At 36.2% G+C, this 25,910-nt stretch overlaps 1 protein-coding gene and 1 pseudogene across 2 annotated transcripts; one reads left to right on the top strand and one right to left on the bottom strand.

Annotated features, from left to right (window-relative positions):
• Positions 1 to 600: 600 nt before the first annotated feature.
• Positions 601 to 23,587, top strand: LOC125856501 (ABC transporter G family member 24-like). Of its 2 annotated transcripts, XM_049536060.1 has the most exons (14): positions 601 to 1,049; positions 1,235 to 1,311; positions 6,942 to 7,208; positions 8,019 to 8,082; positions 8,178 to 8,324; positions 8,527 to 8,561; positions 8,744 to 8,817; positions 9,119 to 10,050; positions 11,987 to 12,283; positions 14,674 to 15,165; positions 17,823 to 17,971; positions 18,058 to 18,347; positions 18,438 to 18,571; positions 23,289 to 23,587. In XM_049536060.1, exons 1-14 carry the CDS (start codon positions 772 to 774, stop codon positions 23,443 to 23,445), a joined length of 3,393 nt encoding a protein of 1,130 aa, XP_049392017.1. In that variant the 5' UTR covers positions 601 to 771; the 3' UTR covers positions 23,446 to 23,587. The 2 variants fall into 2 exon arrangements, with proteins under 2 accessions (XP_049392017.1, XP_049392018.1); XM_049536061.1 differs by lacking the exon at positions 6,942 to 7,208 and having other exon boundaries at positions 636 to 1,049.
• LOC125856505 (uncharacterized) lies at positions 12,505 to 13,687 on the bottom strand (annotated as a pseudogene).
• Positions 23,588 to 25,910: the final 2,323 nt, after the last annotated feature.

Genomic DNA, 25,910 nt, shown 5'->3' with positions numbered 1-25,910 from the left:
CTTTTCGCGATTAGAAATTATAAAGTAAAACAGATAGCCTACACTTTACTCCTCTTTTGTACTTTTTAATTTTTTTTATCATTAAGAAATAAGAAATGAAAAATATATAAACCAAAAGGAATAAGTAGAAATGAGGAAATTTAGAAATTGAAAAAGATATATTTTTTATTTATTTTTTTACTACTATTATCATATTTTTAATTTTCTTTTTAGATCTTGAAAATTTCAAGTAAGAAGAGTGGGTGAGGTTTATGTTTTCTTTGGTGAATTTTGTGGTGTCTTTCTCATGTTTAATGACGAAATCATCAATAATTAATCTTATTAATTATTTTTAATGTATTAGAAACATAATTGAATAATATATTCAATATTTAAGTTAAAGGACAAAAATATCCAAAAATAAACAGTTTATAGTAGAAACATGTCTTTTTACCATTCTAGTCAAATCATGGCCAAAAGGATTTTTGGTATGATTAATTTAGTCTGCCTCGAAACTATGCTAAAGATACTCGAGATTTCACTTTGCCGGCGGCCTTGGTCAAACAAAAAAGTTAAAAAAGATATAAAATAAGGAAATTGAAGGGTGGTTTGGTATGTTCAACGGAAGTAGAATAATATTTTATGCTCCCCCAGTCCCCAAGACATGGTCATCTTCGCAAGAGAAATGCAGAAAATGGGACCCACTATCTCTGCATTTCCCTTCTTTTTAATCATTCACAGGCGCCATGACTTCTCACCATTTTCCTTTTCTTCCCCTAATCGGACCGTGCTATGGCGGAGACTCACCGGCGGCGGAGAAAGTCGCCGACGACCACATTCCAACTCGCCATCATTGTCTTCCTGGTGAGCTTAGTGAATTTGCAGTTCAGTTCAGTCAAGTTTGTTTGGAGTCAATCCATAGTCAACGGTGCCGGCACCGCTTCACAACTCGATAATCCGGCTGTGCTTGATTTAGTTACTCGAACTGTATATAACCGTATATACAATCTGACGCTAGGCCTTTTCGACAACCAATTTTCGGATAAATTCAAATTCTGCATTCTAAATCGGTAAATATTTGCTTATTATTATTTTTTTGTGTGGGGAAGGGGGAGTTGAATCACGAAGAGAGAACAGGGAAAGTGAAATATATATTTATAGTAAGAAAGGCAAATTGTTGGTCCAATTTATTCATTATATATATTATGTTCTCGGATATGCAGCTTATCCTTAATGATGATATGATGTGTTGCAGAGATGAAGAATGGAACCATGCCTTCAATTACTCATCTAATCTCGCTTTTCTCAGTGCTTGTGTTACCAGAACAAAAGGTATTTGACATTTTCAAATTCTATTTTCACAAAATGAAGCAACTGCTAGAGAGAGTCCTTTCAGACCTCCGGCAAAATGACTTTATCTACTACGTGTTCCTTTTTTTCTTTCGTGAGTTTGCAATTGTGATTTTAAGGTAGCAGCATGAGACTACTGGCATAAATTATCAACAACAGGAAAAAATAAAGGGGACAATTAACATCAAATTATTCTATTCATGTACATCACTTAGTGGTGTTGTTGATATGCTTTTGAAATAAAGTCAGCTTTTATAGTAATTTCTTTTGATGATAAGTTTGCAGTGGTCGCATTTACTTTCACCTTGTTAGATCGTCACTCTTGTTCGTATTTGATGCTATATAAGATTGGATTAGCTAATCAAGTAATAAAGCTGTGATTACCATGTTAGGATTCACTCCTTCGATGGGCGAAACAAGTTTAGTTAACTATGGAACAATTAGATAAATTAGGTGGCATATTCAAGGGAAATTTATTTGTTATTGCAGAATGCAGAGCGAACTTTCAGGCCGTAGACTTCTCCGCGGACTGTCACTTCCCTCGCATCTAAACCGTTCAAGATATACAATCTTGTATATGATTACATTAGGCTTTTAAGATACAATATATCAATCTCTTCTTGTTTGTCCTATTTTATTTTGAGTGAACTATCCAGTTTGGCAGCCCAGAGTAAAAACCAACCAATATTATCCGAACTCATAAATTGCTATTAATAGCTAAATCCTTTCCTTTTTTTAATTACAAAGTTTGGCTAAAGCTTCCTTTTCTCTGTTTGTTTCTTGCTTATGCCTTATTCGCACGTTTTTAGCCTTAATTGAAGCACTTATTTCTCTTGTATGCTCCTGTATTTTTGTCCACAACTAGGATCCGCTCTCAATGCCTTTGAATATTACTAGCAAGCTGTCCTCTTTACTTGCACTGTTGTATTCTCTATTGGCTGGGCTCTCGAGCATCTAACTAACATCAATCTTCGCTATTTGAAGAACCATAAAAATGAAAAGAATATCACACCTCTAGTGTAATTATTAGGACCAATTCAAATGCATTTGGGTTATTAAACATTGGTATTTCAAAATTCATACAAAAAATTCATTAGAAAACCTTAAATTATAATGAGCAAAAACTCCAATGAAAGCCATTGAAGCTCACTTAAGCTTGAGTTTGGAAGTTAGGGTATCCAAAATCAAATTTTTTTGGAGTGGATGTTGGAATAGATTGGTACATCTTAAGGAGTTTGAATCTCAATTTTGGGGTGATTTGATGGAGATTTAAGGTGGTTTGAGTTAAAATTTTATTCAAACTCAAAGTAAGCGATGAACATGGAAGAAGATGAGATATGTATCCATGTATATATGTATGTGAGATACACGTGTCAGCAATATACCCAATGTAATTTCACAAGTAGGTCTGGAGAGGATAGCGTGTTAGACCTTAACTTCACCTTGGGAGGTAGGGAGACTGTTTTCAAAAAAGGAACAATAACTACACCAAAATAATACAATAGTCGAAGTTCATAAAACTAAAGGAGTAATATTATGGTTACTAGTATGGAAGGATAACTGAAACAATATTTTATTACCTACTAACCTTCTACGTTAATCCTTGTCCTTCACAACCTCCTAGCTAAGGTCATGTCCTCGGTAAATTGAAATTGTGCTATGTCTGGTCTAATCACCTTTTCCAATACTTGTTCGATCTATCTCTACCTTTCCTGAAACCATCCATAGCCAATATCCCACACCTTCTCATTGGGACATCCATGCATTTCCTTTTCACATGTTCGAACCATCTCGACATCGCTCCTGCATCTTGTCCTCCACCGGGGCCACTCTTACCTTGTCCATGATATCTTCATTTCTAAATCCCATTTCTCCTAGTACGACTACACATCCATTGCAATATCCTCATTTATGTAACTTTCATCTTCTAAACGTGAGACTTCTTGATTGGAGAACACTCTGCCCCATACGACATAGTTTGTCTAACCACCTGTTTGTAGAACTTGTCTTTAAGTTTTGGTGGCACCTTCTTATCAGACAAGACTCTAATACGAGCTTTCGTTTCATCCACCCCACACCAATATGATATGAGACTGTCATGACCTAAAAACTCAGGTCATGATGGCACCTACTAAATCCCACCAGTAGGTAAGCCAACCCTTAGCATGGTACCAACGTTAACAAGCCTCGAGAGCCGAAGAAAAGAGAGAAGCATAGTAAAATAGATTTGAGAAAGCTACGACCAAAGGCCAAGTACAAATCCGACATATACAAAAAAATACAGACTATCTCGAAATACAAAAAACTAGTCAGAAATACATATAAGAAGACGAGTCAACCACGAACCCCAATAAGCTCACCCTTAGTCTTCGGAATACCAGCTACAACAACACAAGGAATCAATAGAGTCGATTGGAGCTCGAATCTGTAAGGGAAAAAGATGTTGAGTGCAACATGAGTACCAAAACAACAACAGGTACTCAGTAGGCATCAAAGACCAACCAAACTCGCGATTACAATAACATAATAATAAGTGAGTAAATAATAGGGTAATAAGGCAACAATAAAGGCATAGCTAGGCATGAATCATAATAAAGCTACTAAGGTAAACGACGAATGCAATAAAGCTATCTAAAGCCTAACTAGACCCTATAAGCCTAGAAAGCACAAACAAAGCATCATAGGAATAATTAGACAATCAATAACCCGACCGAAACCCCATAAGTTCGGCAGGTACACACAAAAGCTACACTACAAGGCACAACTTAGTAATAAACACCAACACCTTCCAGGAATCTGACATCGGGATAACATCTCCCAAAATCTTACGTCGAAATAGCTAGTCCTTCCTAGAATCTTATATTGGAAAGCCTTGTCAGAACCTAGCACACCCTGGAATCTTACATCAGAAAGCCTTGTTGGAACCTATCACACCCTGGAATCCTACATCGGAATGTCTAGTCCTTCCCGAAATCTTACATTAGAAAGCCTCATCGAAACCTAACACACCCCAAAATCTTACATCAAAATAACTAGACCTGTCTGGAATCTTACATCAAAAATCCTTAGAAACTCTTACATCGAAATGATTAAAAAAACTAGCTGCTACTGGAATCTCACATCGGATAATTTGTATAGAACCCTAGTATATTTTGGAATCTTACGTCGGAATAACAACAACACTAACTAGCCCCACTTGGAATCTCACCTCGGATCAACTATATCACAAAAAGGAATAGGGACCTGAACAAGTCTAGGTAGTCATCTCGCTAGAGCCAGCCGGTCACATGTACTAACAGGGCTACCTGAAGGTTACAATCTAGCTTGAAGGGTTGTATCTAACCTTTTTTCATTCTCGAATCAAGTCCCACGGGCCACAAAAGACAACCTCTAAGGCAAATACTAGCCAAACCAATGCTAAGGCTCAATAACATCAATACTAAGGCCATCATAGCCTATTCACAATTCTTGGGAATAAACGAGACGTCAAACTAATCATGATCAAGACAACCATTATCCGAAGTAACCAAAATAAGGCCAAATCAATTCAATAACGATAAGAACAAGGAATCATGCTAAATATCAACCCGACACTTAGCAAATTATCATGTTAGAACAATCAACAAGCAAGGTCTAAGGATAGTAAGCCATAACCTGCCTCAGAAGTGAATACGCATGCTTCAAACTTTTGAACCGATGCTTTTCCCTTTCGAGCAGCCTCCAAACAATGCCACACTATCAAAATAGTGATTCTGGTGTCAATACGATCATTTTGACCCTCATAATGCAACAATCAATCTCAGGTCTAAAATTAGGCCAAAATTATTGTGGGACCCACTCAAGGAATCACGAAATTGACTCCGCCAAAAAGGTCCCAACTAGCTCAAGGAACTTGTACCCTAAAAATGGGCACAATCTAAGCTTTATCAAAGCCAAAACATCCCAACTATCAAACTTGGCCAAGAAATCCATTTCTAGCTAAAATCAACAAATTAAATGAAAACTTATGGATTTAGGAGCGAGAATATCCACCCTTACGACACCCCTAAGCAACTCCTAGCTCAATGCTTTTTTTTTTTTGAGAAAAGGGTAACTGTGTATTCACAAAAGATGATGATCATAGTATTAAGAGATAATAGATGTTACCCTTTTGTTTAGGAGTCAAAGTTAGTCATCTTTACTATTTAGGACTTTAATAGTTTCCTGTAAACTAGGTTTCTGTTAATAGTACTTTATCAGTTTTGTATTGGCTCTATTTAAAGAGAAGGTTGTACGTGAATAAAAGTATCTTTCTCTCTTATATCTCAAACCTTTATATGGTATCCAGAGCTTTTCTTCTCCTCACAGAGTTCTAAGTTCCTTATTACCCGCCCACCACCAATGGCACCCTCAGTTACCAATTCTGATGCAACTAACACTACCACCATTGTTCAATTCAACTCGGTTACCCAGCTTCCGATTAAACTTGCTGGCAGCCATAACTTCTCCTTGTGGAAGGTCCAAGTGTCCATGCTCATGAGAGGACACAATCTTTATGGTCATCTCGATGGTACTATCCCTGCTCCTGCCGAGACCACTACCACCAACAACCTGACAATTTCCAACCCCGATTATGTAAATTGGTTTCGTCAGGACCAGTTAATCCAAAACGCAATTTTAGCATCAGTAGATCCCACTCTTGCTGCTATTGTAGCCGCTGCAACCACAGCCAAAGCAGCCTGGGATTCCCTCCATACGGCTTATGCCAATAAGTCACAAACTCGCATATTCAGCTTGCGAGATCGCCTCGCTCGTCTCACAAAAGAGAGTCAACCTGTAACAGACTATCTCAACCAAGTTCGATCTCTCTGTGATGAGCTTGCAACTGCTGGAGCTCCTGTCACCAATGCTGAACTCATTATCAAGACTCTCACTGGTCTTGGACCAGAATACCGCGAAATCTCTGCAGCAATTCGAGCACGTGACACCCCAATTTCATATGCTGAACTGTTTGAAAAGCTTAGCGATCACGAGCTTTTCCTCAAACACAATGCTCCGCCTCAATCCACTCCAATTACTGCTGCTGTTGCTCAAAAATCCAGCTCTCAAACGCGGACCAACGCCATCAACAATAATAGGTGTTCAAACAACTACCAGCAACGTTCTCAGTCAGGGCGCAACGCCCAAATGCATGCTGGAACCTTTCTCTGTCATATCTTTTGACCGACACCACCAACTACACCAGACCAACATACGTCCTATTGTTAATATATGCTTAACATATTTCTTTAGAAATTATAGATTTAGTTAGGTTCAGATTAACCTGATTGATCTTATGTATATTTTCATGTGTCAGGTGACAGTTATTTAGTTTGCCATTTTTTCTCAACAGATGTTATGTGCTGAATCAGACCCAATTCAGCTCATTGAACTGGAGCATTTTTCCTTTCCTTTTGCTCTGAGTTTTATATTATTGTTTCTCGTCATCTTGTTTATATGGAAGTGAAAATGATGCTGGAACAGACTGGATCTGACATCTTTTTCTTTCCTATTGCTAAACTTTTGTGCCATTATTCACTCTCTTCAGGCTACAGTACAGTTCAAAGATCTGATGAAAGTTATATATTGAACAGGGGATATTCAAAGAAGGTTGTGTACTGCTGCAGAAATTAGTTCCTACTTCAGTAACACCATAACATCAGGGTCCAATTATTTAACGCCCAACAGAAACTGTAATTTGACCTCTTGGGTTCCAGGCTGTGAACCAGGATGGGCCTGTAGCACCAACTCAGATCAGAACCCTGACTTGAGGAATTCTAGAGAAATACCAGCGAGAACTCTTGCTTGTCAGTCCTGCTGTGAGGGTTTCTTCTGTCCTCACGGTCTTACCTGTATGATACGTAAGTATATAACCAATATTATCAGCTTTTCGAAAAAAAAATCAAAAAACAATATTATCAATTGCTTCTTCTTCAACCATTTGTGAGGGAAAACTACAAATTTAGAAGTTAATTTTTCTGTTATTACAAGGACTTGTTTTTCGTTTATGCTCTAGTATCAAGGAAGTTATTAATCACTAGCTTCTGGATTCCTGTGAGTAGACGGTGAAATCTTGTATGTAAGCATGTCTGCAGTAGCCTTGTGGTAAAATAATATAAGAGATAACTAGCATACTGTAGCTTTAGTTGAACAAGGAGGCTTCTATTGTTGTGTTTTTGGAAAATAGACAAGATAGTCCGATTATTTGGTTGTACATAGGACTAATAACCTAACAGTTGTTTCCTACATTTTACTCCCTTTTCTGAATCCTTAGTTAAAATAGCTGGTAAGGTTATCATGAACTGCTTGTGCTAAGGTTCTGGTATGATGTATGAATCTGTCTCTAGATGATGATATTTTAGTTCAAGATTTTTTGTGGATATATATAATTAACGTATACATTGACATCCTTCATGAACAAGTTCCATAAAAGGGATTGCTGTTGACTCAGCATACATAGTGCCATGTCCAGTAATTTGATGTTTTGCTACATTGCCTTCAATATATGTGTGCACTACATGGATAGTTAAGTGTTGCTCTAATTTTTACTTATTTGGGTTACATATATTCAACTTCTTAAGTCTTAGTTTCTATTTTTTTTTTTTTGATAATTACCTTTTTCTGATTCTCAACAAAAGAAAAGATGCCTGATATCTTCTTCATTTTTCTAGCCTGCCCTTTAGGTTCCTACTGCCCACTTGCCACACTCAATAGGAATACTGGAATATGCGAACCGTGAGTTCAGATTCTTGATACAAGACCTCTCTGATTTTCTTACATCTTACTGCCCACTTTTTGTTTGCATAACATGTTTATTGGTATGTCTGTAGATATAGTTATCAATTACCTCCTGGGCAGCCAAGTCATACTTGTGGTGGGGCAAACATTTGGTCTGATGTTCGCAGCAGCTCAGAGGTATTTTGTTCTGCGGGATCATATTGTCCAACAAATACGGAGAAGAATCCTTGCAGTAGTGGGTACTATTTTATCTCAAAAACCCTGAAGTTCGGTTATCATCTAGCTGTAAATGTTCAAATAAGGCTTAAATCTGGTTACAGAAATCCCTTAGGAAATCCTTATTACTTAGTTATACTTGCACATCACACTTCTTTCGTGATATTTCATCAATTTTACTCCTCTTATGTCCTTTCAAGGCTAATCTTTACCCTGAAATTACAGGAACTACTGCCCCACGGGTTCTACGGCTGAGAAACGTAAGTTCCAGGTTGAGGGTGACCAATTATTTTCAGTACATTGTTAAAATAGTAGTCTTTTCATACAAAATAAATAACAAATGCATTTTTATTCCCATTAAGCATATTTCAGTTGGATGAGTTTAGATTCTTTCTCGAATGTCGCTGCTTCATGTAACATTCACCTCTTGATGGACTTTCAGGATGCTTCAAGTTGACTTCATGCAATCCAAACACTGCAAGTCAGAATATTCATGCATATGGGGCGATGCTCATAGTAAGTTTTGATTATTATCAAGTCTCTGCCTACCTGATATCCCTTCGTAGTTTCTTGCTGTTTCTAGGTTTATATATATGAAGTGAGCACTGGATTCAGTAATGCACTGTGGTTTCAATAAAAGTTTTCTATTCTGTTGCCATAACCCTTCTGCTGATAAAAAATTTCAGAAATTATTGTGCTACCTTCCCCGTGCTGAAGTTAAAATTGGTTCCGCTCTTTAGTATTTGAACTTCTTCATTGATTGATGTTCAAGACATTATACCACCATAGGAGATTCAGGTCCTGTTCATCCTTGCAGGCAGCTTTAGCCACACTTCTACTTATAATTTACAACTGTTCGGACCAAATCATCACCGTACGAGAAAGGAGACTCGCTAGATCCCGGGAAGCAGCTGCAAAAGTTGTTAAAGAAAATATACAGGCACGTGCAAGGTGGAAAACTGCAAAAGAGGCTGCTAAAAAGCATGCAGTTGAATTGCAAGGGCAATTTTCTCGCAAGTTTTCTCGCAAGCGAAATATCACAGTCAGTGACAAGGTCACAGTACTGAATGAGGAATATACTGATACTGATGGTAATTCATATCCATCAAATGAGCACAGTACTTCTTTAGTGTCCAAGAAATCGCAAAGCGCATCTGAAGTAGAGGAAATAGGATCCAGTCCCTTGATGAAGATGATTAATGAGATTGAAGAACAAACTTTTGATAGTTCAGAATCATTCAGTTTGGAGATCAAAGAAAGAAATTTGAAAACCAAAAAGGCCAAAGGGAAAGATATTCATACTCATAGCCAAATCTTCAAGTATGCATATGCACAACTTGAGAGAGAAAAAGCTCAGCAACAGCAGAATAACAACCTTACTTTCTCTGGTGTAATCTCAATGGCGACAAATACTGATTACAAGAAAAGACTTGTAATTGAGATAGGTTTTACAGACTTAACTGTTACTTTGAAAGGAAAAAAGAAGCATCTGTTACGATCTGTTAATGGAAAAATCATGCCTGGTCGTATTACTTCTGTCATGGGTCCATCAGGAGCAGGGAAAACTACTCTCCTTTCAGCTCTGGCAGGAAAAACTGTTGGATGTACAATTTCTGGTTCCATCCTTATAAATGGAAAATCAGAACCAATCCGTTCCTACAGAAAGATCGTCGGTTTTGTGCCACAGGATGATATTGTGCATGGCAACTTGACTGTTGAGGAGAATCTATGGTTCAGTGCAAGGTGCAGGTATGTAATAGTTGGTTCTTGTAAGATATATAGGAAAAGAATATTATTGAATTGTTGTTATGTCTACATTATTACATTGAGACCCTATTTATAGACCCTAGAATACAATCCTTTACCAAGTAGGATACTATTTAGTATTCCTATTTCTATTTCTATTCCTATTCCTATTCTAATAGGATTGTATAAACCTATTCCTATTCTAATAGGATTGTATAAACCTATTCATATTCTAACACTCCCCCTCAAGCTAGTGCATACAATTCATGTACCTAGCTTGTTACAAATGTAATTAACACGAGGATCGATAAGGGGCTTGGTGACATATCTGCAAGTTGATCACTCGACTTCACAAAATTGACAATAAATTTCAATGTGCTTGATCTTCTCATGAAATACTGAATTTGATGCATAATGCCGATAAAACACAAAGTGATAAAATTACAGTGTTGGAACTTCCCAAACCAAGCTTGCAAAGACTGTTTCAGACCATAGAGTGACTTACGTAATCAACATACAAGGCTACTAAACTCCCCCTGAGCAACAACATTAGGTGGTTGCTCCATATAGACTTCTTCACAATGCAGCGAACATTGTAAGTGCTCAAAATCTAGTATAAAGTACATGGTTCATGTTGGAATCAATAGACAGTCGATATTAAACAAGTCACCGAAAAAACTGGCCAGAACATGCTCATATGCCGGAGTATTAGATTTGATGGCTAAAAGTAGTCACAATCTAAGAAATAAAATTATATGGGTAGGGTCAGAATGATGTCACAACCCAACTAGAAAATAGAAATAATATAGGATAGTTCGAATTGATGGAACGACCCTATTGAAAAAGAGAAATAATATGGGTAGGGTTGGAATGATGGCACAACCCTACGCAAATCAGATTTGAGGAGTCACCGGAAAGACGAATGGAACTATGCAAATCAAATCTGAGAAGTCACTGAAAAGACACATGATGCTATGCAACTCAGATATGAGAAAATAGTTCGGAAAAATCCACGGTACTACACAAATTAAATATGAAAAGTAGTCCGGATAGATGCACGGTGCTACGCAAATTAGATATGCAAAAAAAAAGGTAGTCACCGGAAGGATGTCACGATGCTACAAAATTATATATGAAAAAGTAGTCACTGGAATGATGACACAGTGCTACACAAAAAAGTAGACACCAGAATGATGGCACGGTGCTACAAAAATTAAATATGAAAAAGTAGTCACCGGAATGATGGCACGGTGCTACACAAATTAGATATAAGAAAGTAGTCACCGGAATGATGGCACAGTGCTACACAAATTAGATGTGAGAAAATAGTCACCAGATAGATACACGGTGACCCAACTTTTGCTAACATAATCATTGGCCAGACGGGCAGCATATATGGGTGCCACCCGCCGGCAGCGGAAGCTCTTTAATTCTCTACCAAGTTCGTAGAGGCTCTGATACCATGTGAGAAATATAGGAAAAGAATATTATTGAATTGTTGTTGTGTCTACATTATTACATTGAGACCCTATTTATAGACCCTAGAATACAATCCTTTACCAAGTAGGATACTATATAGTATTCCTATTTCTATTTCTATTCCTATTCCTATTCTAATAGGATTGTATAAACCTATTCCTATTCTTATAGGATTGTATAAACCTATTCCTATTCTAATAGGATTGTATAAACCTATTCATATTCTAACAGTTCTGTTAGATATTATGTCCTTGGGAATCTTCATTATCTTATCATTTTTAAAAAATCTCCTTGGAAATCATGTTATAATGATCAGCACAGGCTACAGTTCAAAATTGTCAGTTACTTCTAAATCACCATATTGTTCTATTGACTACTGCTGGCTTGTATCTCAAGTTGATTTGATCCCTGTACTGTTGGTTCAAAAGATAAACTTGTTGAGTTTTTGTATTTTGTAAAGGTTGTCAGCAGATTTGCAAAAGCAAGACAAGGTTCTTATTGTTGAGAGAGTCATTGATTTCTTGGGCTTACAGAGTGTGCGGGGTTCCTTGGTTGGAACAGTGGAGAAGCGAGGTATCTCTGGAGGCCAACGGAAACGAGTGAATGTGGGGCTAGAGTTGGTAATGGAGCCATCACTTCTGTTTCTTGATGAACCTACTTCTGGACTAGACAGTTCATCTTCTCAATTACTTCTAAGAGCACTTCGACGTGAAGCCCTTGAAGGAGTCAATATCTGCATGGTTGTCCACCAGCCAAGGTAACCCACATAATTTGTTGACTTGGATACTGATACTACATTTACATTGATCCTTTCTGTTTATAGGTTATCTTGCAGCATATAACTACAAAAGCATGCAGTTCCTAATTGTAATGTCAGGAAGCCATAAATTAAGTGAATAATTTTTAAAACAGAAGAGATCTTCTTCTAGCTACTGGAATTCCCTTCTGATCGATGAATATGCTTTCTATTGTCTTGTAACTGAAATCCTTGCTTAGTTCTCCTGCAATAGGCAGTTAGCTTTCATCATATATTGGAAATCAACCCAGAAGTCAACAAAAAACTGTAAAGATGAATCTTGGGCCTAAATCAACCCCAAAAGCTAGCTTAATATCATCATTCATCTCTAGGAAACACTTGCTACTACTGTGACGACATGACATTACTGTTGCTATCCTATATATGTTACACAGCCAATAGGGACTTGATACATACTAAAAGACATCGGGGTTGAAATGCCCTTGAATAGAGTTATTGCTTTGTTGAGCCTGCTTGAGGTGCATCGAGAGAGCATAGTTATTGACCTCAAGGGTTCTAAGCTGCTCCTGGTACTGAGCCACCAACTGCTTCAACTGATTCAACTGATTCAACTCATTCCCTCTATCCTCGAATTCCTTCTGCCGCTCATGCTGGATGGCAACTACTCGCTTTAAAATAGCATTCTCTTGTATAAGAGCTTCAAACTGCTGCTTGGGCATCATATTCTCCTTCTGGAAACCACAGGCCGCCTCTGTTGCACGAGCACATATGGCTTTCTCAAAAGCCTCAAGAGCTCGTGAAGCACGGACTTAACCATCATCTATATTAGACGTGCTCTTGATCTCTCCAACAAAAAGATCCAACCATACTGTACCCTGCAAATGCACCACTTTTGCAGAAGATAAATCCTCGGCATATGTGGTCTCACCGTTAGTTGTAGCGCAACTTCAGTAAAAACCTGGCTGCTGGACTCATGCGTAGCACCAGAGCTTCCTGCCACAGGCCCCAGATTATCACCAGATCCCAAGCGGAGCATTCAGGCGTTTGATAGCAGAATCTAGATCATCACCGGATTCTTCAAGTGCTCTCTCAACCAACTGCTTGTCCATGTCAGAGAAAGCATGAGAAGATGATTGAGTGCCAATGATGCAATCGAATTACCGGAAAAAACACGATTGGAATCAGAATTAGACCTCACCGGAGAAAAAGTACGGCAAATCCTCTTCGAAACCGGCGGTGGCACATACGGCGATGACAATGACGACTGAAAATCCTCAAACAAATTCGATCTCTTCCCGCACACTATAGCAGACATGATGTGCTGGAAAAAAATGCTCTTTCAGCTTTCTCCGATCAAAAGTTCCTCTTTTCCCGTTCCGATCATGCAGATTTATAAATTCAAAAAGAAAATCTTAAAAAATTAAATAATTAATAGAAAATTAAGTATGAATTGCTAAAATTTTCTATGAATCTATAAATAATAGTTTTTAAATAAAAAGAAAAAATTATTTCCTCTTTAATTCTCTCTCGTGAAGAGAGAGGCTCCCCAGCTTCTCAAAAATGTCATTGATGAAGCTGTTCATGATCCCCATAGCCTTGCTGGAAATCCCAATATCAGGATGAACCTGTTTGAGACTTTGAGTACCTTAAAGATGTAGATCTTGTAAGTCTCAACACTCTTCTCGGCCTTCTTCTTCTTCTTCTCGCCGGAAGCGGCGTCCTGTGGTAGCTTCTTCCCGGCCTTTGGCTTCTTCTCCGCCGGAGCCTTTCGGCGACGGTGGATTTCTTCTCCTTCGCCGTCTTCTTTTCTGCTGGTTTCTTCTCTGCCTTTGGTGCCATTGGAATTAAAAGAGAAAATATGAAAGTAGAAATTGAAAGCGGACGTTCAGGGGGTGGATTGATGCTCAAGCAGCAGTTTGAAGCTCTTATACAAGAGAATGCTTTTTTAAAGCGAGCAGTTGCCATCCAGCATGAGTGTCAGAAGGAATTCGAGGATAGAGGGAACGAGTTGAATCAGCTGAAGCAGTCGGTGGCTCAGTACCAGGTGCAGCTTAGAACCCTTGAGGTCAATAACTACGCTCTCTCGATGCACCTCAAGCAGGCTCAACAAAGCAATAACTCTATTCTTGGGCGTTTCAACCCTGATGTCTTTTAGTATGTATCAAGTCCCTATTGGCTGCATAACATATATAGGATAGTAACAGTAATGTCCTGTCGTCACAGTAGTAGCAAGTGTTTCCTAGAGATGAATGATGATATTAAGCTAGCTTTTGGGGTTGAGTTAGGCCCAAGATCCTTTTTAATAAATTTTGGAACTGCAATTACAGTGAAGTGGACTTCTTAGGCTGCTAATTATTTCCTTTTCTCATTATCACCTTTTGCTGTTGCAGCTACACCTTATTCAACATGTTTGATGATTTGATACTCTTAGCAAAAGGTGGTCTTGTAGTCTACCATGGTCCTGTAAAGAAAGTTGAAGACTACTTTGCAGGCCTTGGTATCGAGGTCCCAGAACGAGTTAATCCTCCGGACTACTTCATAGATATTTTGGAAGGGTTGGTGAAGCCAAGCATCAGTTCAAATGTGAACTACAAGGAGCTTCCTGTGTTGTGGATGCTTCACAATGGTTATTCTGTGCCCCCAGAAATGCAACGGAGTGCTGCTGCGCTTGCATCTTCACCAGTGGAATTAAACATTGACACTCAAGCAATTTTTGATCATGTAACAGAGGAAAATTCCTTTGCTGGCGAAATGTGGCAAGATATGAAGACTAATGTGGAGCGCCAACGTGATATTATACTGCACAATTTTATGAGGTCAAAGGACCTCTCCCACCGGAGAACTCCAAATGTTCTTCTGCAATATAAGTATTTCATTGGAAGGTACATATTTGCGAAATCAATTTCTTCTAATTGGAGGGTTTGTTCTGTGTTTTACTATGAATTAATAATATAGAAAATATCTTTACAAATAGGTAAGTTAAAAAATTTCTTGAAGTATTTAACCACTGATCTGAGAATTGGAGTCCCAAATCATCTGTATACCCATTACCCAGCTCACTTTCACTAATTTTGACACTACCCAAGTCAAACAAAGTGGCCTGCATATTTATGTGACCTAATATTTTCCTGGAATTGCTCGATAATTGATATCATTATCTGTTTGCTGTTATCACGACCAGTATCTAGTTTTAGTTTAGTTACATCAGTATTGGCATGCAAGCAATTTATCCAGCGTGATCAATAACCCTCTATAGAATCTTAAGCCATTGAAGAGGAGAAGTGTAGCTGAAGCTGCCTGCAAGAAGGAGCAATATTTTGAATCTTCTACAGTGGTCTAATGTTTTGAGCATCAGTTTACAACCGTAGTGATTTTGTTGATACAAACAAAGAAAGATGATGGTTGTTAACATACCCTTACACTTAGGTAGTTTGGGACACATTTGCATAATCTCCGCTTGTGGCCAGATGTAAACTCTAAAAAGAAGAGATAAGGAATCTTCCAGAATCAAGGTTTTTTCATCAAAATGAAGGTCGGTCAATTTTTATAAGATCCACTTCTTCCCTCAAACAAAGATCCTCACAGAAATTCCAGCGTTCTGATCTGGTAGCAATCAAAGGAAATTCTGTTGTTCCTAGGATTATATGTCGTTAACTGAATCTATCTTCATTAAACTTTTCTAGCCGTTAGCAATGAATCAACTTCTCAAACATAAAAGTAAAGAAATGGAAAAAAAGAAATACGTGCAAAATAAAGAAATAAAAAAAAGAAGCGCATCGCTCTTCTTCTTCATATGTCTACTTATTTTTGACCCCTTGTGTTAAGTTGTCATCAAGACCTATGTATAAGATACTGTGTCTGCACACAGCTAGCATTTAAGAAAGTTGATCATTCCTTGTCAAATTACTGTCTCTAATCACATTCAGGCATTTCAAAGAGGCATTATGTTTGGTTTTTTTCTTTTAATGTATCTGTTACCTATTAGTTGGGACTATGTTTTAGTTATGTCAGTACATTTTCTTTAGGTTATGTTTTCTAGGAGTCTTTAGTCCTATCTGAGATTTAAATGCTAGTAGAAAATATAGAAAACTTGTAGTATTGTTACGAGAAATGGTCAAATATGGCCTTAAAGTATTCAAAATTGAGAAGATATGCCCTTCACTAAAAGTGTAGCTCACATATGCCCTTACCATTCAATAGTTGGTCCAAATATGCCCTTAATTTAACTGGAGCCTCCAATTAACCTAGTAAGGTGATTAATAAGGGAAAAAGGGCTAAATATGCCATTACAGTAGTGAAATTGAGCAGATATGCCCTTCATTAATAGTTTAACATTTCTTTAACATGTACAGATTCAACAGTTCCTTTCTACACATGTTTATGTAACAATCAGTGCTAAGCACTAATTTCTAAATCTGAATGTAAAAAGTTCAGCTCAAGTTAATATTGTTATTTTTTGTACATATTGAAGATGCAAATAATATGTCGATGTCCCTTACCAAAAAAAAAATCTTTATCAATGTAACAGATGTTTATATCTTCGGTGATAAAATTGTAATTTATAACTATAATTTTGCTCTTCAGTTTTCTGAGTTTTTTCACTATGATTCACGTATTCCCTGCACTACACTTGTGTCCTAAATTAAGGAGAGATAATTTCCATCATGTTATATAAAATAAAACAGATCTAGTGTTAAAAGTTTAATTATATTGTCTAAATCAATATATTTCCGGAATAACTGCAATCCTCAAGAGTTGGGTTTCTCAGCGGAGAAACATTGTTACACAAAATGAGTGGGGTTGAAAGGGGTTTGTGAGCCAAAAAGTTTAAATTTTAACTTGGTTAAATCTGAGAAAATCGTTGATTGAGTATCATCCTTGGATATTATAACCAAAGTGCATATTTGTTCAGTTTCGCATACTTTATAGGGCATATTTGGCCCTTTTTTCGCTTATCAATCAGCTAATTAGGTTAGTGACCACTTCCGTTAAATTAAGGACACATTTGGACTAACTATTGAACGGTGAGGGCATATGTGAGCTAAACTATTAACAAAGAGCATATCTTCTCAATTCAAATACTTTAATGGCATATTGGACCTTTTCTGTTATTATTATTATTATTATCATTATTATTATATTTTTGTATAGCATAGATCTAGGATGAGCTTAAATGAGAGGCATGGTCAATGAGGATTCGTAGAGCTGATCTCGACTTGCTTGGGATCGAGGCTAAGTTGTTATAGTGTAGTTGACTGAGGTTGATATCAGACTTGGAGATTTGGCAAGTCTGTAAATTTTGTAACTTCCTCCGACAATTATGTTGAAAATCAGGTCATTATTGGGTTATAACATCAGAGCAGGTCAAGTTTGACTTAATTGTTGGAAAATGTTATTTGTTGTGAGCATGTATTTACTTACCTGCCACTGCTGGATGCATCGGTAAATTTATTTAATTGAAAATAAGCTTCAAACTTAAGCTTTTTTGACGCTTCAGTTGAATTCTCATATAATGTTTTTCTTTTTCAACTTATCCCAGGTTAAGCAAGCAAAGATTACGAGAAGCAAAAATGCAAGCAATAGATTATCTTATTCTCTTAGTTGCTGGAGCTTGCTTAGGATCACTAACCAAAGTGAGGGATGAAAGCTTTGGCGCACCTGGCTATACACACACTATAATTGCTGTTTGTAAGTTGAATAACCTTCTAGTTCAGAGTATAATTTCTTTTTCTGAAGTTCTGATTCAGTTTTTAATTCTTATAATTCTTCTTCAGCTTTGTTATGCAAAATTGCGGCTTTGAGGACATTTGGATTGGACAAGTTACAATATTGGAGAGAAAGTGCCTCTGGCATTAGTAGCATAGCTCATTTTGTTGCCAAAGATACAATAGATCATTTTAACACCGTGATAAAGCCTGCTGTATATCTTTCAATGTTCTACTTTTTTTGCAACCCAAGATCTTCTTTCGCAGATAATTATGTGGTGTTACTGTGCCTTGTGTATTGTGTGACTGGAATGGGTTACACATTCGCCATCTTCCTAGCACCAGGTCCCTCTCAGCTAGTAAGCATGAATTCCCTGTGAAACATGTCATATTTCTACAATGTTAGTTTCTTTTCATACCTCTGACTAACATGCTTCACTTATACATAGTGCTCGGTACTTGTTCCTGTGGTTTTGACACTCGTTGCATCTCGCACCGATGGTGGTAAATTCCTCAAGATCTTGGCAGATTTATGCTATCCAAAGTGGGCACTGGAGGCATTTGTCATCGCAAATGCTGAAAGGTATGTTGTGACAATACCCTATTGTAATTGAGCTATGTATGGTTCAACGCTTTTACTTTAATAGTTCTAGTTGTGCAAATCATGGCTTCCCCTTAACTGAAGACCATTCAAATGTTTGAATTATAAGTATATATAATATATAAGTATACATTCTCTCCCTCTCTCACACACGTGTGGGGGTGGNGCGGGGGGGGGGGGGGGGGGGGGGGGGGGGGGGGGGGGGGAAGAGCGGGACATGACGTGTGTTAAGATTGAAATAACCGGGTATCATGCAAAAGCTAACAAAGTAAACCTTGGACAACGATAAATAACAAAATAAAAGACATACACCAAAAAAATATACTCCCTCCATTTCATTTTATATTAGTTTGACTCTTCAAGGAGTTAAAGGAAAAAGAAAGACTTTGAAAACTCGTGGTCTTAAAATAAAGATGCGTGTAATGTACGAAAATGCCCTTTGAATTTTGTGGTCTTGAATATGTCAGGTAGGATATTGGGCGTAAAATGTTACTCAATATAGAAAGTGACATTTTTTAAAGGGATTATAATGGAAAGTGAACAAACAAATTTAAACAAAGGGAGTAATAATTTAATATAGTTTGGTCAAATATGGTTTGGTCAATTGACCTACATACGAAAAAAAAAGAGTACAAAAAATATCTAGAGACTCTTCAACTCTAAATTACTTCGTTGTGGATGTTGTGAAGTGTGAAGGAATCATCAATTTATACATGTCCGAAACATTTTCCTTCAAGAAATCAGCCGAATACAAAATAGATTTATATTTTTCTTCCCGGAAAAGAAGAAATAACTATGGTAAATGCTTTAACCTTCAAGAAGAAACAAAATCCAAATAAGGTAAGAAAATCAGGATAAACACCTAATAATTGTTCCCCTTGGCCTTAATTTTCTATCGAAATAAACTTGATTCACTTTCTTCACATAATCTTCAACATATGACTGCTGTTTGCCATGTTCAAAACTAAGGTTAAAATACGTATGGGTTAAAAATGGTAAAATATCCTATCCAAATAAGGTAAGAAAGTCAGGATAAACACATAACAATTGTTCCCCTTGGCCTTAATTTTCTGTCAAAATAAACTTGATTCTCCTTCACATAATCTTCAACATATGACTGCTGCTTGCCATGTTTAAAAATAAGGTTAAAAATGCGTATGGGTTAAAAATGGTTATAAAATATCCTTATTTTAATCTCTTGAGATTTAGTAGCAACAATGTTGAAAATTCCACATGGAATAGCACTTTGGTAAATTTTTTTAGAAAAAAGTCCTTGCCATCTTGCAGCTAGAAATGTGCCCACCTTGAACTTGTCTTCAACCTCAGTCTAATACCACTTGATTGAATTGTAATTACCAAATGTGATGCAAAAGCTAACAAAGGAAACCTTGGACAACGATAAATGACACAACAAAAAGAAATATACCAAGAAAGATATAATAATTTAGTACAATTTGATCAATTGGCCTACATATGAACAATTCACTAATATTCGGTACAAAAAATATCGAAAGATAATTCTCCCCCTAAGCAGAACATCCAACTCTTAAGGACTACATTGTGGATGTTGTGAATTAAAGAAGAAGAGATCCTCAATTTATAGAGGTCCAAAATTTTCTCCTCGGTGAGAAATATAGCAAAAGAATATTATTGAATTGTTGTTGTGTCTACATTATTATATTGAGACCCTATTTATAGACACGAGAATACAATCTTTTACTAAGTAGGATATTATTTACTATTTCTATTCCTATTCCTATTCTAAATAGGATTGCATAAACTTATTCCTATTCTAATAGGATTGTATAAACCTATTCCTACTCTAATAGGATTGTATAAACCTATTCATTTTCTAACACTCCCCCTCAAGCTAGTGCATACAATTCATGTACCTAGCTTGTTACAAATGTAATTAATACGAGGATCGATGAGGGGCTTGGTGAGATATCTGCAAGTTGATCAGTCGACTTCACAAAATTGACAGTCAATCTCAATGTGCTTGTCTTCTCATTAAATACTGGATTTGATGCATAATGTCAATCAATCTCAATGTGCTTATTTCTCATGAAATATTGAATTTGATGCATAGTGTTGATAAAACACAGAGTGATAAAATTACAGTGTTGAACTTCCCAAACCAAACTTGCAAAGACTGTTTCAGACCATAGAGTGACTCACATAATCAACATACAAGGCTACTAAACTCCCCATGAGCAACAAAGCACTCAAAATCTAGTATAAAGTATATGGATCATGTTGGAATCAATAAATGAGTCGATATTAAACAAGAAAGTCACCGAAAAATTGGTAGTGTTAGAATCATGGCACGACCCTACTGAAAAAGAAAAAATATACGGGTAGGGTTGGAATGATGGCACAACCCTACGCAAATTAGATTTGAGGAGTCACCAGAAAGACGAATGGAACTATGCAAATCAAATCTGAGGAGTCATTGAAAAGACACATGATGCTATGCAACTCAGATATGAGAAAGTAGTTCGGAAAAATCAACGGTACTACACAAATTAAATATGAAAAGTAGTCTGGAGAGATGCACGGTGCTACGCAATTCAGATATGCAAAAAAAGGTAGTCTACGGAAGGATGGCACGGTGCTACACAAATTAAATATGAAAAAGTAGTCACTGGAATGATGGCATAATGCTACACATATTAAATATGAAAAAATAGTCACCGAAAAGATGCACTGTGACTTTTGCTAACATAATCATTGACCAGACGGGCAACATATATGGGTAATAGCCACTCACCGGCAATGGAAGCTCTTTGATTCTCTACCAAGATCGTACCATGTAAGAAATATAGGAAAATAATATTATTGAATTGTTGTTGTGCCTACATTATTACATTGAGACCCTATTTATAGACACTAGAATATAATCTTTTACCAAGTAGGATACTATTTACTATTTCTATTTCTATTTCTATTCCTATTCTAAATAGGATTGTATAAACCTATTCATCTTCTAACATCCTCCAAAAAAAAGATTAGCCAAATACGAAAGAGATTTATCAGTTACCAATTTCAAAATATGAAAGAAATTTTGTTTTTTCTTTAGGAAGAGCAAAAATCAATTATATGCATTGTCCTTCCTTTCGAGAAAAAAAGAAAATTCGGATAAGATAAGAAAAACATGTAGGTATGATTGTTGGGTTTTGACCCCTTTTTCCTTCTTTCTTTTTCTTCTTCTTTTGCTTAGCTAATAGCTATACTCCTAGGTTGGCGAGGCCACCTCTCACCAGTGGAGAGATGCCTTCTTGTTGATCTTAGTCCTATTTTCAGTGATCCTTATTATGGATGCACGATGATGTAAAATGAGTGGCAAGCTGCAAAACATATAGTGCCTTGAATTCCTAATAATTAAGCATGAACTTTTCTTTGTGAAATAAAACACACCTATAAAGATTATCACCGTACTCCCTCCTTCAATGCCTTCCTAAAAAAAGGGAAGGAAAAAAACATGAATAGGTTCTATGAGATTTAAAAGGACTTCTAGAGGGGGGCCTATATGATTGATCTAAGTTGGTGGACAGTGGATGTGAAAAGTGCTTATTTACACTGTTCTCCAGTTTTTAGGGCACCGAGTTCGATAGCAGTTACTTACTTATCTTTAGAATTGCTGCTTGGTTACCCTTGTGATTTTTGTCGTCAATATTTTTCTTTTCTACAATATTTTCAGCATAGCTTTTACTTTCGAAATTCGCCAAACCTGTTTTAAAATGCTGTTCTTGGGCTGAGGGTCTATCGGAAATACCTCTATAGCCCACAAGGTAGAAGTAAGGTCTGTGTACACCCATCATACTAGGTCTGTTGTTTATTTCTTACAAATGCATTTGACTGACATTCTTTTTATATCTTTCTCGATTTTAACCAAAAGTTGTGTCTTGATGACCACTGCTGTAATCAAATTTCCATTGATGAAATAGTTGCAGCTATATATTTCCACACTAATATTTTTGTGCATAACTCCAGGGAATTTACATGACCAAGTCGTAAATTAGCAGTTAGGTTGCTTGAGCGATGCCTCTATTCATACTTCTTCTTTGCCAATGCACCAGAATTCGGTAGGAATTACCGATGCCAGCTTTAAATGCAAGGGCATATAATGCATTTAGTCCAGTAGGGCTAATAGCTTGACTTGATACTATGTTCATGCATCACCGATCACGTGCCACTAGACTATCTTAGGCACTCTTCTTATTCTTCACGTCAAGAAGTAGAATCGTTCTCTGACCCTACCTATACTAGAGAGAAGAAGTCTTATAGCTGCGACCTTTAATCATAAGTTCATGAAAGATTTTATCTCAGTAGGTAGAAGGTGATGATGTCAAGAATTTAAGGTCATCATCTCCTTGACTAGACCATGTGTTTTGCTTCACAAGTATTGTGTCCAGTTGCCTTGCGAAGTTACATTTAATGCCATTCTCATTTTAACGGTTTGTGGAATTTTCTAATTCACTCTCTTAGATTCTTAGCCTCTTAGAGTGTGTTCCATATGACGGAAAATACTACTACAACATCATACCGAATGTAATCCATAGAAAATGCAGTACTTTAGATATCAATCAATCACTATTTCAATGATTTTCCACAAACAATGTATAAAGTTGAAAATGCGTACAATTTTCAAATTCAAACTTAAATGCACGTAATAAATCATGATGTTGTGTGATTACAGGTATTATGGTGTGTGGCTCATAACTCGTTGCGGTGCACTTATGAGCTGGGGATACAGTCTTCATGATTGGAGTCTATGTTTGTGCATTCTCCTGCTCATAGGTTTAGGTAGTCGAATCATTGCTTTCTTTGGCATGCTAAGCTTCCAGAGGAAGTGAGAATTGATAATTCATCTCACTTCTTTTTGTAGTTAAATCATTTTCTCCATAGGATTCTATCCTCTATTGCTGATATATATAACTCATCATCTTCTGCAATGAAATTATTGAGCTCTTCTGTTCCGTTTAGCAACATTGACCTGCATTATTTGCACAAATGAAAAAAAAGAAGGAAAAACACCTTTATACTTGGCCACTAATTTGCCTCTAATTTAGACGGCAGGACAAACTCAGAAATAAGTAATCCACCCCTCATTACATTCTCCTCCTGTTCCTCCTAGTTAAGTATCACATGCTCAATCTTTATTATCTACAGTTTTAAATTTAACTTCAAAATAAGCATACTTTTTAATGTTTCTTGTTGTAATGTTATACTACCAACAATATAGACGAGATATGGAGAGTAGAATGTAGAGATCATTTTATTTAATAGCTTTCAAGGGTTACTTATAATAGTGAATGAAAATTCTATTTATAGGCCGGATAATCACTTCAAAAGTTATTATGTTAAATGTCCAAATGAATATACATTCTTATCCAAAATGGTTCATATAATTTAGGGAATATGTATTCATGAATGTAAGTAGTTTATGTATTACTAAATAGATAATCCACTCACTTAATGGATTTATGACACCTCTCCTGGGATGTCCAAAGATAATGTGTCTCAATGAAAAAAGCCTAGCGAAGGAAAAAGAGTACACACATCTCATAATCGCCTTGAATGCTGCCTCATAAAAAATATTACTAGGAAAATCTAATTTGGATAAAATATATCTATATATAATAGGAGAAGAAAAAACGCTTATGTGTCAGCACCACAAAATTTATAGAAATATTAAATAATAAATAACAATTTAAAAGACAAATTTTTTTTAAAAAATAAACATAAATTTAAAACCGTTTTTTAAATTTGTTTACCTTAAAAATTGTTGTATTGATTTCTTTTTTTTAATAAATTAAATATGTTTGTTCCTAATAAAATGCTATCTGTCTAATTTTTTTAAAATAAATTTTATAAATGTAGAAGTTAGAGTTTATGAATTATCAAAATTAATTAATTTAAAATTAAAAAATGACATTACTTTTGTTAATACTTATCTAAATAAATTCGTTTCAAATAGTAAACTGTGAAAACCAAAAGTTATAATAATTCATGAAATAAGAATTCTCAAATTATAAATTTAAGTTAATATTATTATCTTTTAAATATCCGCGCAACGTGCGGGCACGAATACTAGTTATGGTTAAGGAAAAGAGTGCAACACATATTTCACGCCCNCCCCCCCCCCCAAATGAAAGCTTTACTTGATATCTCAGAGACTATGATTTCTAATGATGTTGACAATGCCTTAGTGAATAAGTTTGCAAGATTATCAGTTGAACGAATCTTTTGAACGTCTATCTCACCACAAGATCATGTGTGAATTTTTTTTCGTGAAATATGTTTTGTCCGGTCTCCTTTGATTGTATCTTCCCTTCAATCGAGCTATAAATGCAACATTATTTTCGTATGTGGTGACTGAAATATCTCTTTCTAAAGAAAAAGCACATATTTCCTGTATATGATGGGTCATTAATCCCAACCAAACACAGTTTCGACTTACTTCATAGATGAATATTATTTCTGTATGATTTGAAGAAGTAGCTCCTGGTGTTTGATTCATTGAATGCCAAGATATTATTGTGCCTCAACATGTAAACAAGTAGCCCATTTGCAATCGAGCTTTATGCGGATCGATAATGCATCTACATCATCAATAATTTCTGACTCAGAGATTGATCATTCCAATTTTGCTGAAGCTCGTCTCTTTTTCTCAAAGAAAATTTCACATCTTCTATGTGTTGAGTCACTTGCTTTGTTAGTTTCTTGAATGACAATTCCTCCACATAACGAAAGTTATGTAGACCAAATAATTTTATAGCATTTGCATAACCAATAATATGTAAGTGCACCAACTACACTAATACATGATATTTAAAATTATTTCAATTAAATTGGAATTGTTCTTTTTTATGTTAAACAATCTCACAACCATTGGGGTACTCAATGAAATCACTTTAAGACCTTTTAAATCCTTCAATAATTTTCATATAACCTTCATCGTGTAGCTGGACATGACAATCATTATATATATTCAAGTAAAACTAAGAACTCCAACAATACAATAATAACTAAGTAATGCACTATGGGGCAAAGATGAGAAAGTAAATTTAAGAGGTGTAATTAAGCGATTTTAAGAGTGACTAACTTTGAGTAGTAATCATAAGAAAGTATTTATAGAAACGTATACTTTATCATTCATTTTATAATTGCTTACTTAATTTTTTTTATTTAATAATATTTCACATTATTTTTAAAAATAGTGTAGTACATGATTTGATATTCACGTGCAACACACGTGCGTCAAAACTAGTTGTCAAATTGAAACAAGCCTCATTTCATTCATCACAGAAGAATATAT

The sequence above is a fragment of the Solanum stenotomum genome, chromosome 2 (genome assembly GCF_019186545.1).
Source record: "Solanum stenotomum isolate F172 chromosome 2, ASM1918654v1, whole genome shotgun sequence".
Taxonomy (NCBI): Eukaryota; Viridiplantae; Streptophyta; class Magnoliopsida; order Solanales; family Solanaceae; genus Solanum; species Solanum stenotomum.
The sequence above is the reverse complement of the archived record's forward strand: the minus strand, read 5'-3'. Positions and strand labels throughout refer to the sequence as shown.